Here is a 12,401-nt window from a genome sequence, read left to right on the forward strand (position 1 = left end):
TCAGTGGTAAAATGCCCCTGGGTTCAATCTCCATTATCACAAATAAACAAAACATACCAGCAAAAACATAATTCTTGCAACATGCCAGGAAGTGCTCTGAGGTCTTACTTGTATTCTTACATAGGTAAACAGCTCTGTAGTGGCAGGGAAGTGGTTGTAAAAGAGTTCCACGACCTCTGAGCACTGTAGTGTGGACAGAAAAGAAGATGACCCTGGGACCATGGAAGGAGGACAGGGATAAAGAGAAGTGGTCAAGCTAGATGTAGTTAGCGCTTGCTGCTTGGCAGGAAGTAAGGGGCAGAAAGAGGGTGAGGCAGCCTTTTCCAACAGTTTTTGGGGAGCAGGCTAGACTTATCAGGCAGTGTAGTCTCTCCTGAAAGGGCTGGGCAGATGGTTTGGGGCCAGGTTGGCAAGGAAGATTCCGACGGCTCCCTATTCTCTACTGTCGGGGCTGCTCGCTGACTTCCTCCACATCCCTCCCCCACTTGTCAGGGCTTGTTTTCGTCTTTTTCGGCACTTGAATATTTACGGATGTTCCCCGAAGTTTTACGCTCTTGTTTGCAGACAGGAATTGCGCCAGTTCCCTGGGAGGACACGAGGCGGAAGCGGAAGTAGCGACGGTGGCTCCGGCGGCAAGGAACGGAAGCGGAAGTGGCGGCGGCGCCGGCCTGGCCTGGCCTGGCTGAGGGGAGGCGGCGGGCGGGCGCGATGGCGGAGGCCGGGCCACAGGCGCCGCCGCCCCCGGGCACTCCAAGCCGGCATGAGAAGAGCCTGGGACTTCTCACCACCAAGTTCGTGTCACTTCTGCAGGAGGCCAAGGACGGCGTGCTTGACCTCAAGCTGGTGCGGCACGGGCTTAGGGGCAACAGGGGGAGCAGGATGGTGGGCCAGGCCTCCGGTAGCGGGAACCCTTGGACGTCCCCGCTGAGTCTTCTGAGAGCTGGCCGCCATCCGTGTGCTTTCTCGCAGGAGAGAGGCCGGGGGCTGTTTCATTCATTCGGCCGAGGCCATTGAGCGTCACCTGTGTGCCAGGCTCCAGGCTGCAGGTGCTAGCCCTCGTGCCCTCCCTGGCAGATGAGGGGTAAAGAGCATCAAAACATCAGTTCAGATCTCTGCCAGGTCTCCTCACCCCGGCGTCCCGAGCTCCTGTAGTGCCTAGAGGCACTACAGCAGGTTGGAACCCAGGCTACACCCTTCCCAGACCACCCAAACCAAATCTCAAGGTAGCTGGGGTACATCTGAGAGTGAGGCTGAGCACTCTACTCTCTTCTGCCCGCCAGGCAGCTGACACCTTAGCTGTGCGCCAGAAGCGGCGGATTTATGACATTACCAACGTGTTGGAAGGTATTGGGCTGATCGAGAAAAAATCCAAGAACAGCATCCAGTGGAAGTGAGTGGGGATATCTGGGAAAGCAGTGTGGTCACCTACCCAAAAGTGTCAGGGTTATGGGGTGGAGGGTGCCAGACAGAGCAGGGGCCATGGGACTTGGAGTTTCTGGCAGTCCCTCTCAGTCTCATTCCCCCACTCAGGGGTGTGGGGCCTGGCTGCAACACTCGAGAGATTGCGGACAAGCTAATTGAGCTCAAGGCAGAAATCGAGGAGCTGCAGCAGCGGGAGCAAGAACTTGACCAGCACAAGGTGTGGGTGCAACAAAGCATCCGGAATGTCACAGAGGACGTGCAGAACAGCTGATATCCTCCTGGCGGTCCCTGCTTTGGGGGAGGGGGCAAAGGGCCCCTGGTTCAGCTGGGTTTGTTCCTTGGTGTCCTGGGCCCTGTCCCTCCTGGGAGGATGGAGCCTCATATCCAGGTCCTAGCTTCAGGCTCCTTTCTAAGAGCCCCCTCCCCTTCCATTCCTAGCCTATGATCTCCCCACATGGACCCAGGCCCCAGAACTTCTCCTGAGGGTGTGTGTGTGTCACACCTTTGCTAAAGTGTTGGGTCTCCTTTGTGGTCTGACATCTGACATCACAGGCAGGGCATCAGCTGTTCTCCTTAACCCTCACACCTTGGCCTACGTGACTCATGAGGACATCTGCAGATGCTTTGCTGGTGAGCAGAGCCTGGGTAGGGGGAGATGGGGTAGGGCTAGGCTGAGCCACAGCCCCAAGTATCAGACTCAGTCCCCAAGGAGAGTTCCATTTCTTAAGATAGTCCCTGGGGTCTGCCCAAGGAGGAAGCAGGCAGGGTAAGTCCTCCATTTGAGGGTCACTGGGACTCCATTAGGCCTGCTATATGGAGCGAACGCAAGAATTCTGGGGTGGGTCCCTGGGTTTGCCCCCATCGACATTGACTTCTGGGTTTGTCTTGACAGTAGCACAAGGAAGATAGTGTATATGTGTTTGTGGGTGACATATGCAGGGGACAGTGGTCCCCACTTCCACCCTGTAGTTAATTCAATTGCATTGTGGATACAGGAGCTATTACCCTGTATCCATTTTGTATTCCTCAGATTGGTTCTGGGAAAGGAACATTTGCCTTGGCCAAAACACCATTCCTAGGGAACAGGATTGTTACTTGAAAAGTGAGATGCCCATGGCCAATGATCTTTCACTCCACAAATGTGTTTAAACCCATATTTCCTGGTTACTGACCTGGACTATTAGAGAGAGAAGCACTTTAGCTCTGCCCAGTCACTGTGGGTATGGTGGAGGTCTGTTCTTTAGTTCCTTAGAGACTGATCTCCTACCTTGCTCCAAGGGGCAGGCACCTCCATTCTCAGCTGACCCATTCTCGTTCTAGGAGACACCCTCCTGGCCATCCGTGCCCCATCAGGCACCAGCCTAGAGGTGCCCATCCCAGAGGTGGGTACTCAGCCCAGTCAGGCTGTGTCAACTGAGGGCGGGTGCTGGCTGTGGAGTCTGATAAGTCAAGGGTGGGGTAGGTAAGGGGAGGCCTGGGGTTTGGGGTTATCTAGGAGGATGGGCAGCCTGGTTGTGAAGACACTGTTGCCCTGACCCAGGGTCAAGCAGGAGCCGTGCCTGCTTGTAATTCTACCTGTCCCTACCGTCCACCTCTAGGGTCTCAATGGGCAGAAGAAGTACCAGATTCACCTGAAGAGTATGAGTGGCCCCATCGAAGTGCTGCTTGTGAATAAAGAGGCATTGAGTTCGCCACCTGTGGCTGTGCCTGTGCCACCACCTGAGGATCTGCTTCAGAGCCCACCTGCTATTCCTACCCCTCCACCTCTGCCCAAGCCTACCTTAGCTCAGCCTCAGGAAACTTCACGTCCAAGTAGTCCCCAGCTTACCACTCCCATCCATGTTCCTGGCAACACAGAAGTCCCAGGGGTAACGGGTCCAGCAGCTGAAATCACAGGTGAGGCCTAATGGACAGCTGGTGACGGGGTTATCTTCTGGGGCCTGAGAAGCAATACCTCTGTTGCGGGGTGTCATACTCAAGAATTGGATTAGACTGTCAGGGTTGGTCTTTCCCTGGTCCCCACCTAATCCCCCTTGCCATGGCAGTGAATAAGCCTTTTTAAACAGGGAAGATCTGACAGTGTCTGACCTACTTTGGCAACCCCTCTTGGACCCATATTGTCTAGGAGTCTTCCTCCTTATAGAACTTGTGCCTCTGTCTCCTTCAATGACTTGTTTCCGGGTTAACTCTTCTGGAGTGACTGGCAGTGCCTAATTCTTGGAAACCAGTCTGGAAGCCAGAACTGTGGTCTTTCTGGCCATGGGTTCTTCCCAGCCAATTTCAATGACCCACTTTCTGCCTCCTGTGTGACTGGGTTTGGGAAATGTTGTTTCAGTGAGTGGTGGCTCTGGAACTGACAGCAAGGACAATGGTGAGCTCGGCTCACTCCCTCTAGGCCCAACAGCACTGGACACCCGGCCACTGCAGTCTTCTGCCCTGCTGGACAGCAGTAGTAGTAGCAGCAGCAGCACTAGCAGTTCATCCGGACCCAACCCTTCTACCTCCTTTGACCCCATCAAGGTGGAACCGACAGGTGGTGAGTATTTGTCCCTTCTATACCCACCCCACCTCAGGGGCAGCAGGGAGAGTCTAGCCTTAGCCCAGTACAGGTTGGGTGCAGAATTGGGGCTGGAACCCAGCCCTGCTTTGAACCCCTGTCTGATATCACCACTCTCTGCCAAAAGCAGAGTATCTGGCCTCTGAGTCAGTGCCAGTGCCCTTTTGCCTCCCTCTTGGGCTAACATGGAACTCCCTGGCCTTCTCTTAAGCCCTGCCTGTCACCTCTAAAAGTACCACTGAGTCTCTTACCCCACTGATTGACACTTGCTCCTCCATGTCACCATCCTTTCTTCCTTGTCTCTTCTCTATGTGGATCCCTGGAAAAAGTAATCCCTAGTCTCCTCCTTATCTCAATCTGATCATCATCAGTTGACAGCCAGCAGTGTCCCTGCCCCAGCTGTAGTAGTGCTGCTCTTAATGTGGTCCTGAACCCAGCAGGTTTCTGTAAGGCTGGACTCTGGTGTTCTCTCCTGATGTTATCCCTCTTTGGCTTTAATTATGCCAGTCCTTGCATCTTTCTGTGTATCCCAGTTGCTTTGTTCTGTTTCACACTGTGGAAGGCTCCGGCTATAGGTATAAGAATTCTCTAGCCTCCTCTTAGTGTACACACCTCCGCACTTCTGTGGCACTGACTGTCCTCTTCGTCTCCAGTGAACGCTTCATTTCCACATGTCCTCAATTTAACTCATTTTCCTCCTGAAATTTGCTTTTCCATCTCCATGGGCACTGTACCACTGGCCCTAGTCACTCAGGCTGACTTGACACCTGGGTGTTACTCCAGTTCTTTCTCTGCTGCCCACCCCACATTGCCCAGTGAAGTCTATCTTGAGACATCCTTTTTGCATTCTCAGCACTCAGGGTAATTACTAGCCACCTTAATTCCAAACTTGTTAGCATCCTTCTCTTAATCCTTACTGACAGAATGATCTTTCTGAAATATAAACCTGACTTTGGCATTTCTCTTTTTATAAAAGTACCTTCATGGCTGCGAATATACTTCAGTGGTAGTATGCAGGAGTCCCTAGCACCAAAATGAAAAAAAAGTATCTTCAATGGTTCCCTAAAGCCTTATGGGAAAAAAAAAAAATCCAAATTCCTAAACCTGGTTTATGGCATCCTTTTTGGTTCTCTCTAGTTTTATTTTCTTCCCATGTGTATCCTTCCCATATGTAGTAGGGGTCATCACCCTGTAGTATTGTCCCTTGTCAAAGTGTCTACCTCCTCCAGGTGACCCCACCTAGGGTGTAGCCTCTGAGGCCAGCATAGAGCAGGTGCTCAAAAGGATGGGAGTGAATGGGGTATGGCATCCTCCACCAGACAGGGTGTGCACACTGAACCCAAAAAGGGACAAAAGTCCGTTACCCTCTTCAGAGCCTCTGAATTAGAAAGACTATACCAGTCATTTGCAATGGGTCTGGTACCCTGGGCTCAGTACTGAGAAATTCAGGTGTAGCAGAAGAGACCAGAAAATAATACCAGCTTGGCCTGGGTTGGAGCCTACATATGTTTAGCTATGTGGAGCCCTGGGTAGGTGAAGTTGGATCTGAGGAACATGGGGCCTCTATTGTGACCAGGCTGGATCTCTACCTTGAACATGGCTTTTTTATTTTTATTTTTTGGTACCAGGGATTGAACCTGGGGCACTTTATCACTGAGCCAAATTCCCAGCCCCCCCCCCCTTTTTTTTTTTTAATTTTTTTTGGTTATATGTTTTATTTAGAGCTAGAGTCTCACTGATTGCTTAGAGCCTCGATAAGTTGCTGAGGTTGGCTTTGAACTTGCCATCCTCCTGCCTCAGCCTCCTGCCTCAGCCTCCTGAGCTGCTAGAATTATAGGTGTGCACCACTGTGCCCAGCTCAACCATGACTTTCTTGTCTTTCAGTTTTGGAACTCCCCAAAGAGCTGTCAGAAATCTTTGACCCGACACGAGGTAGGCTGCATTCCTTCTGGTGTTGGGGATGAGGAATGTGAATTCATTGCATGTCACAGCTGTTGTTTGTCCCTTTTGAGGACCTTTTGGTTGTGGTTGGTACTCAGGACAAAGGGTGAAATCTCCTGATTGGGGTTTAGGGGAATCTATTTCATGGATTTTGATGAGTGAAGTGGTATAGCTAGAATGTCACTGTGTTCTATTTTCAGAGTGTATGAGCTCAGAGCTGCTGGAGGAGCTGATGTCCTCAGAAGGTGGGTGGTATGGAGAGGTGGGGCCTCAGAAAGTGGATGGCTGTGGGCAGGAGCTTGGGTGGCTATTGGATGGGGCTTTGGCACAGGGCCTTAGCCTAGTGCTCTCTGCAGTGTTTGCCCCCCTACTTCGTCTCTCTCCACCCCCTGGAGACCACGATTACATCTACAACCTGGACGAGAGTGAAGGTGTCTGTGATCTCTTTGACGTGCCTGTTCTCAACCTCTGACAGGGATATACGCCGCCGAATGGCTGGAACCCAGACTGTCTGAGTTGGGGGCTGACTGGGGACTTTCCCCACCCTGCCCTTAAAAGGCTTGAGAGCCACAGACTCCTGGCTTCCCCAGCCTTCCCACACTGCAGTTCTGGCCACACCTCCCACTCGTGCACTGGCGCTTGTACTGTGCTAGTAGAGCAAGGGAAAGGGGCTCAGCCCTCTCCATCACGGAGCCAAAGTGTTTGCCTCTTCTTTTCTGGAGCTTCCCCCATCCCAGGCTCAGCTGCTACCCAGTGGCACTGACCTGTCATTGTCCCCATAGGGCACCTTGTCCAGCACACTGCCCTGCTCCTGCCAGCCCCTCTCCCCAAAAAGAGGGAAAGGCAGGATGGAGCTGGGTACTTGCCAGCCACTACTCTAGCTTCCTTAATCACCTACTTACCCCAAGCTTCTCCTGGACCTCTCATGTGCCCCCCCACTTCTGCTGGGCCCTGAGCCTTGGGAACCTGCAGGTGGCAGTGGTGGGTGGGGGGGTGCTAACAAGAAGGAACTGAGGTCTTTAGCTAGAAATCCCTGCAGGTCAGTCCCTGAGGCCTGATACCCCGTAGCTCCCCTTCATTTCCATTTATTCATTTACCGTCATTTAGAGCCATTTGCAGAGATTTAGAAAGATTTACAGTAACGAATGGATTCCTATATAAAGATTATTTTTATACTTTTTGCAGCAAAAGGAAATTGTAATATTTGTACAGTGTCCAAATGAATAAAGACCATGCCTAAGGCTATCTCTGATCTGATTTTTTTGGGCCCCTCTCTGGGACTACGTTGGATTGGTGGCAGGATTGGGTTGGGTCACTTTGCTGGAATGGGAAGTGGAGCAGCAGCAGGCAGCCTGCCCTCCCCGCCCCCACCTGCCACACCTTGGCGCGGGGCGGGGCTGTCTTGCTGGGACAGGCAGGCTGGGCGGGCGCTGGCCTACCCTCCTGCCCCCGGACTCCAACCCGGAACTAGCCTTGGCTCCCTTGGGAAGGCCGCGGCTTCTGGCCAGGAGTGGGGGCCTGGTCGGTGAGTACCTGCCACCGGAGCCAGGTCGCGGACAGAGGGACGCCCTACTCGTCCTCAGGGACTCGGGCAGGTGCGCCCTCAGCAGGAGGTGGCACATTTCGTGGAAAGTGCAGGCACCCACGGCTGGGTTGGACCATGGCGCCCCCACGGAATGTGGTGAAGATTGCTGTCCAGATGCGTGACGCCATCCCACAGCTCATCCAACTGGACCAGGTCATCCGGCCTCCTGCCCACTGCCCACCTCTGGGGTCACCCATTTCCCTCGGGTCAGCTCAGCCCTCCTTATTCAGCCCCCCATCCCCCAACTCCTCCCCACTCCCGCCACGTGAATGACAGCTCCACTTGCAGGCAAAACCCCTGGCCGCTGTGTTGAAGGAGGTGTGCGACGCGTGAGTCCGGTGGGCCAGCAAGGGGTGGGGGAGGGGCAAGCGGGAGGAAGCCTCCTACCTGCCTCCCTGAGCTCTGTGACCCGCAGGTGGAGCCTGACTCACTCGGAGCGGTACGCCCTGCAGTTTGCTGATGGGCACAGGAGATACATCACTGAGAATGTTAGTCCCCCTGTTCCCCAGCCCCCATGCTCCACCCTATGACCTCTCTAACCCACCTGGCCCTGATTCTGCAGACTCATCCTCCCCCTCTCCTAAAGTGAATTTCACTGATCCCCTAATCCTGACAACCCAGTTGATCACCCTCAGAACTCTCCTTGACTGTGCTTCCCCTTTCTGCTGTTTTCTGCAGAACCGTGGAGAGATCAAGAATGGCAGCATCCTGTGCCTCAGCACTGCCCCAGTAATGCCCCTCTTGGCCCCATCTTCTCTTGCCTGCCTCTCTACCGCACTCCTTTAAAGTGCCTGGTGGCCTCTGCCCTAGGTCTGGCCCCAGCTCAGCAGTGCCCCACCTAGTGGAAATCTGGGTTCCCACTCTTCCAGTCCTTAATTTTCCAAACTCCACCTCTGCTCTCTTCCCACTCCTGCCAGGACCTTGAGGCTGAGAAGCTGTTGGGTGGGCTACAGAGTCCAAGTCGAGAAGTGCGCCAGGAAGCCCTGAGGCACCTGGTTCTGCTGGCCACAGACATGACCTTTGCCCAGGAGGTCATCAGCCGTGATGGGCTTCAGAGACTAGGCACCATCATTGAGGATGGGGACGAGTGAGCACAGGGCTGTGGAGGGATGGAGACATGGTAGGGCTTGGGGGGCCTGGTCTGGTCCTGCTCAGCCCCAAATGTGCCCCCTACCCCAGCCTAGGAGAGGTGCTAGCCCTCGGGCTGAAGGCCTTCCTGGAGCTTATGGAGCACGGTGTGGTGTCCTGGGAGACGCTCAGCATCCCTTTTGTCAGGAAGGTGGGTGGGCTTTTCTAGGGGATGTGGGTAGGGCAGTTGGGCAGTGCCAGGGTCTGCCCCTTGTGGCGGTCAGATAGCGACAATACCCTACCCCTCTTACAGGTGGTATGCTATGTGAACATGAACCTGATGGATGCTTCTGTGCAGCCCCTGGCCCTTCGGCTGCTGGAGAGTGTGACCTTGAGCAGCCCTGCCCTGGGCCATCTGGTCAAGAGTGAGGTGCCACTGGATAGGCTACTGGTGCACCTGCAGGTGTAAGCTCTGGGGTGAGGTATAGATGGGGGAGCAGGATGAGATCCTGGGTGTTAAGCTGAGCCCACCCCTCCTCCTGCTATAGGATGAACCAGCAGCTGCAAACCAAGGCAATGGCCCTGCTTACAGCCTTGCTGCAGGGAGCCAACCCTACAGAAAGGAAGGTATCTATATAGTAGCTGCTTGGAAGGATCAGCTGGTGGGCATTGTGCTCCACCCCAGTATTAAATCATTTAATTCCCCTTCCCATCCGCCTCAGCACATGCTTGACTACCTGTGGCAGAGAAACCTTCGCCAGTTCATCTACAAGGTAGGAAACTAGGGAAACCCCTCCCCACGCCTCTTCTCCCAGTAAGCCCACCTCAAACCCTTTGTCTGTCTTTCCTCCAGAACATCATCCATAGTGCAACACCACTGGGTGATGAGATGGCCCATCACTTGTATGTGCTGCAGGCCCTTACACTGGGGCTGCTGGAGCCACGCATGCGGACACCACTTGACCCCTATAGCCAGGTGTGTCTTGGAGATGGGTGGGGCACAGCTTGAAGCTTGGGGATAGCTTCAATCTTAAATCTATGATATTGTTCCCCCCAATAATGACCCCAGGAGCAGCGGGAACAGCTGCAGGCCCTGCGCCAGGCTGCCTTTGAACTGGAAGGGGAGTCCTTGAGCACGGGGCTGAGTGCTGACCGTCGACGTTCACTCTGTGCCCGAGAATTTCGCAAATTGGGCTTCTCTGTGAGTGACCCCTACCCCAAGTCCCCACCTTGGCCTCCATTCAGGCTATGACTATACCAGAGGCTATGGCCCTTTCTGAATGCATGTGCTCCCACCCGTAGAACAGCAACCCTGCGCAGGACCTGGAACGTGTGCCCCCAGGCTTGCTGGCCCTGGACAACATGCTGTACTTCTCCAGACATGCACCCAGTGCATACAGCCGGGTCAGTTACCGGGTAGGGGAGTGGGGATGGCAGTAGCCTCACCTTGGCAGGATCCCTGTGGGCTTAGCCAAGACTGTCCCCATTCTCTGCTGCCACTACCCCAGTTCGTGTTGGAAAACAGCAGCCGGGAGGACAAACATGAGTGTCCCTTTGCCCGGAGCAGCATCCAGCTGACTGTGCTACTGTGTGAGCTGCTCCATGTTGGGGAACCTTGTGAGTGGAGCTGGGCAGTGTATATGGGGACAGGGGACGGAAGGGCAGAGAGGGCCAGGGGCTGCACACACCTTCTCCCTGAGCCCCTCCTGCCCCCCCGCTCCAGGCTCCGAGACAGCCCAGGACTTCTCGCCCATGTTCTTCGGACAGGACCAGAGTTTTCATGAGTTTTTCTGTGTGGCCATCCAGCTGCTAAATAAGACCTGGAAAGAGATGAGGGCAACACAGGAAGATTTTGACAAGGTCAGTGGGGTGGGGTGGGAGGACTGGGAGGTCAAGGAAGGAGGTTGCTCTGAGGAGGGCCCCAGAGCTCAGGTCCCAAGCTGAGCTTAGGGTGGCCCCAGGTTATGCAGGTGGTACGGGAACAGCTGGCTCGTACACTGGCCCTGAAGCCTACGTCCCTGGAGCTCTTCCGTACCAAGGTGAACGCGCTCACCTACGGGGAGGTGCTGCGGCTGAGGCAGACAGAGCGACTGCACCAGGAGGGCACACTGGCCCCTCCCATACTGTGAGTTGGTAGGAATGGCTTTCCAGTGCCAGCTCCTACCTACTAAGGTGCCCCAGGTCAATCCTGATCTGTGACTCCCTACTTCCCACCCAGAGAGCTGAGGGAGAAGCTGAAGCCGGAGCTCATGAGCTTGATCCGCCAGCAGCGTTTGCTCCGCCTCTGCGAGGGGACTCTCTTCCGCAAGATCAGCAGCAGGAGGCGCCAGGGTCTCTGAGTGTGCTGAGGAGAGGCAGAGGGTAGCTGGGTTGGACCCAGGGCCCCCTCTCATCATTCCTTCCTTCCCTCTTCCTTGTTCTCTGCACAGACAAGCTATGGTTCTGCTGCTTGTCCCCAAACCACAAGGTGCTGCAGTATGGGGATGTAGAGGAAGGTACCAACCCACCCACCCCAGAGAGCCTGCCCGAGCAGAGTAAGCAGCCAGGGGTCTAATACCTGCTCTCTCTAGATGCCCCATGCCCTAGGGCTGTCTGGGGCCCCAGTGATCAGCCCAGTATTTCTTCTTGCAGTCCCTGTTGTTGACATCAGGGCACTCCTGACAGGCAAGGACTGCCCCCATGTCCGGGAGAAGGGCTCTGGGAAGCAGAACAAGGTATATATAGTGGGACCAGTGGCTTCCTCTTGCCTGCCTGCGCTAGTCCATGCTCAATGTCCCTGCTTTCTGCTTCCCTAGGATCTTTATGAGTTGGCTTTCTCCATCAGCTATGACCGCGGGGAGGAGGAGGCATACCTCAACTTCATTGCCCCCTCCAAACGTGATGTGAGTGTCTGGGTGAGGCTGAGTGGAGCAGATGGGTGGGGGAGCAGATTGAACAGTCTCTCATGAAGCTGGCCCCATCGTCCCCAGTACTATCTGTGGACAGATGGGCTGAATGCCCTGCTAGGCAGCCCTATGGGCAGTGAGCAGACCCGGCTGGACCTGGAGCAGCTGTTGACAATGGAGACCAAGCTGCGATTGTTGGAGCTAGAGAATGTGCCCATCCCCGAGCAGCCACCACCTGTGCCTCCACCCCCCACCAACTTCAATTTCTGCTATGACTGCAGCATTATTGAATCTTGACAAGCTGGCCAGGGGCCATAGCTGCCACCCCTGTGCCAGCCACAAGGGGTGGAGTGTAGAGAAGCATGGGCAAAAATAAAGTCAGCTTGGCTCTTAGGTGTGTGTCAAGCTAGCTCTGAACCTTGTAGGCCAAGCCACGAGAGTCATCCTCTGACTTCAAATTTAGTGAATGAGATACGACAACAAGGTAGGACTGCAAACTTGAGCAGCTACATTTAGGGGGCTTGCGCTCTAAGTTGGGTTGGGATAGGTTGGGGCTGTTGCCCTTCTTCCAGATGAGTTCTTATCTTTCCTCAGTGTGGGCCTGCAAAGAGAGTAGCTTGTTGTCTAGGATCACCAACTAGCTGAGAGAAGTAGCAGGCCAGGAGACAATGCCCTAAATGGATGTTTCCTGGGAAGCATTAATAGGACCCTAGTCTAGAAGCTCTGCTTCCAGAAAGCTCCTGACAATCTTACCTCAGTCTTCATCCCTGCTTGGCTCTGGCCCATGTTCTTTGTGGCACTTGGAGGCCTCTGGTGACAGGTAGTAAAGGGACAGATATAAAACTGGGCCTGCTTTCTGTTGAAGGACAAGCTCAGATTCCAAAGGGCATCCCCAGGCTTGAGAGAGTATATGGGCTGATCTGGACAAGAGGGAACTCTGTGC

The 12,401-nt window shown here is 54.5% G+C and overlaps 2 protein-coding genes across 2 annotated transcripts; both read left to right on the plus strand.

Annotated features, from left to right (window-relative positions):
• Nucleotides 1–516: 516 nt before the first annotated feature.
• Nucleotides 517–7,165, plus strand: E2F4 (E2F transcription factor 4). The gene is given in 12 exon segments (XM_081273873.1): nt 517–577; nt 580–634; nt 636–843; nt 1,281–1,390; nt 1,531–1,692; nt 2,009–2,052; nt 2,743–2,804; nt 3,021–3,318; nt 3,758–3,958; nt 5,864–5,911; nt 6,121–6,165; nt 6,277–7,165. Coding segments are annotated over 12 exon segments (1,395 nt in total). The 5' UTR covers nt 517–531; the 3' UTR covers nt 6,393–7,165.
• A 17-nt stretch (nt 7,166–7,182) lies between these two features.
• Nucleotides 7,183–11,875, plus strand: ELMO3 (engulfment and cell motility 3). The gene is made up of 20 exons (XM_081273857.1): nt 7,183–7,658; nt 7,794–7,834; nt 7,921–7,993; nt 8,184–8,234; nt 8,423–8,592; nt 8,685–8,784; nt 8,887–9,038; nt 9,122–9,200; nt 9,296–9,346; nt 9,427–9,549; nt 9,643–9,774; nt 9,876–9,977; nt 10,082–10,190; nt 10,297–10,433; nt 10,535–10,698; nt 10,792–10,904; nt 11,003–11,107; nt 11,205–11,287; nt 11,369–11,455; nt 11,543–11,875. The coding sequence occupies exons 1-20, from the start codon at nt 7,581–7,583 to the stop codon at nt 11,753–11,755; spliced, it is 2,163 nt and encodes a 720-aa protein (XP_081129983.1). The 5' UTR covers nt 7,183–7,580; the 3' UTR covers nt 11,756–11,875.
• The last annotated feature ends 526 nt before the right edge of the window (nt 11,876–12,401 follow it).

This window comes from Spermophilus citellus (genome assembly GCF_964194105.1).
Source record: "Spermophilus citellus genome assembly, chromosome: 18".
In the NCBI taxonomy this organism is placed as follows: Eukaryota; Metazoa; Chordata; class Mammalia; order Rodentia; family Sciuridae; genus Spermophilus; species Spermophilus citellus.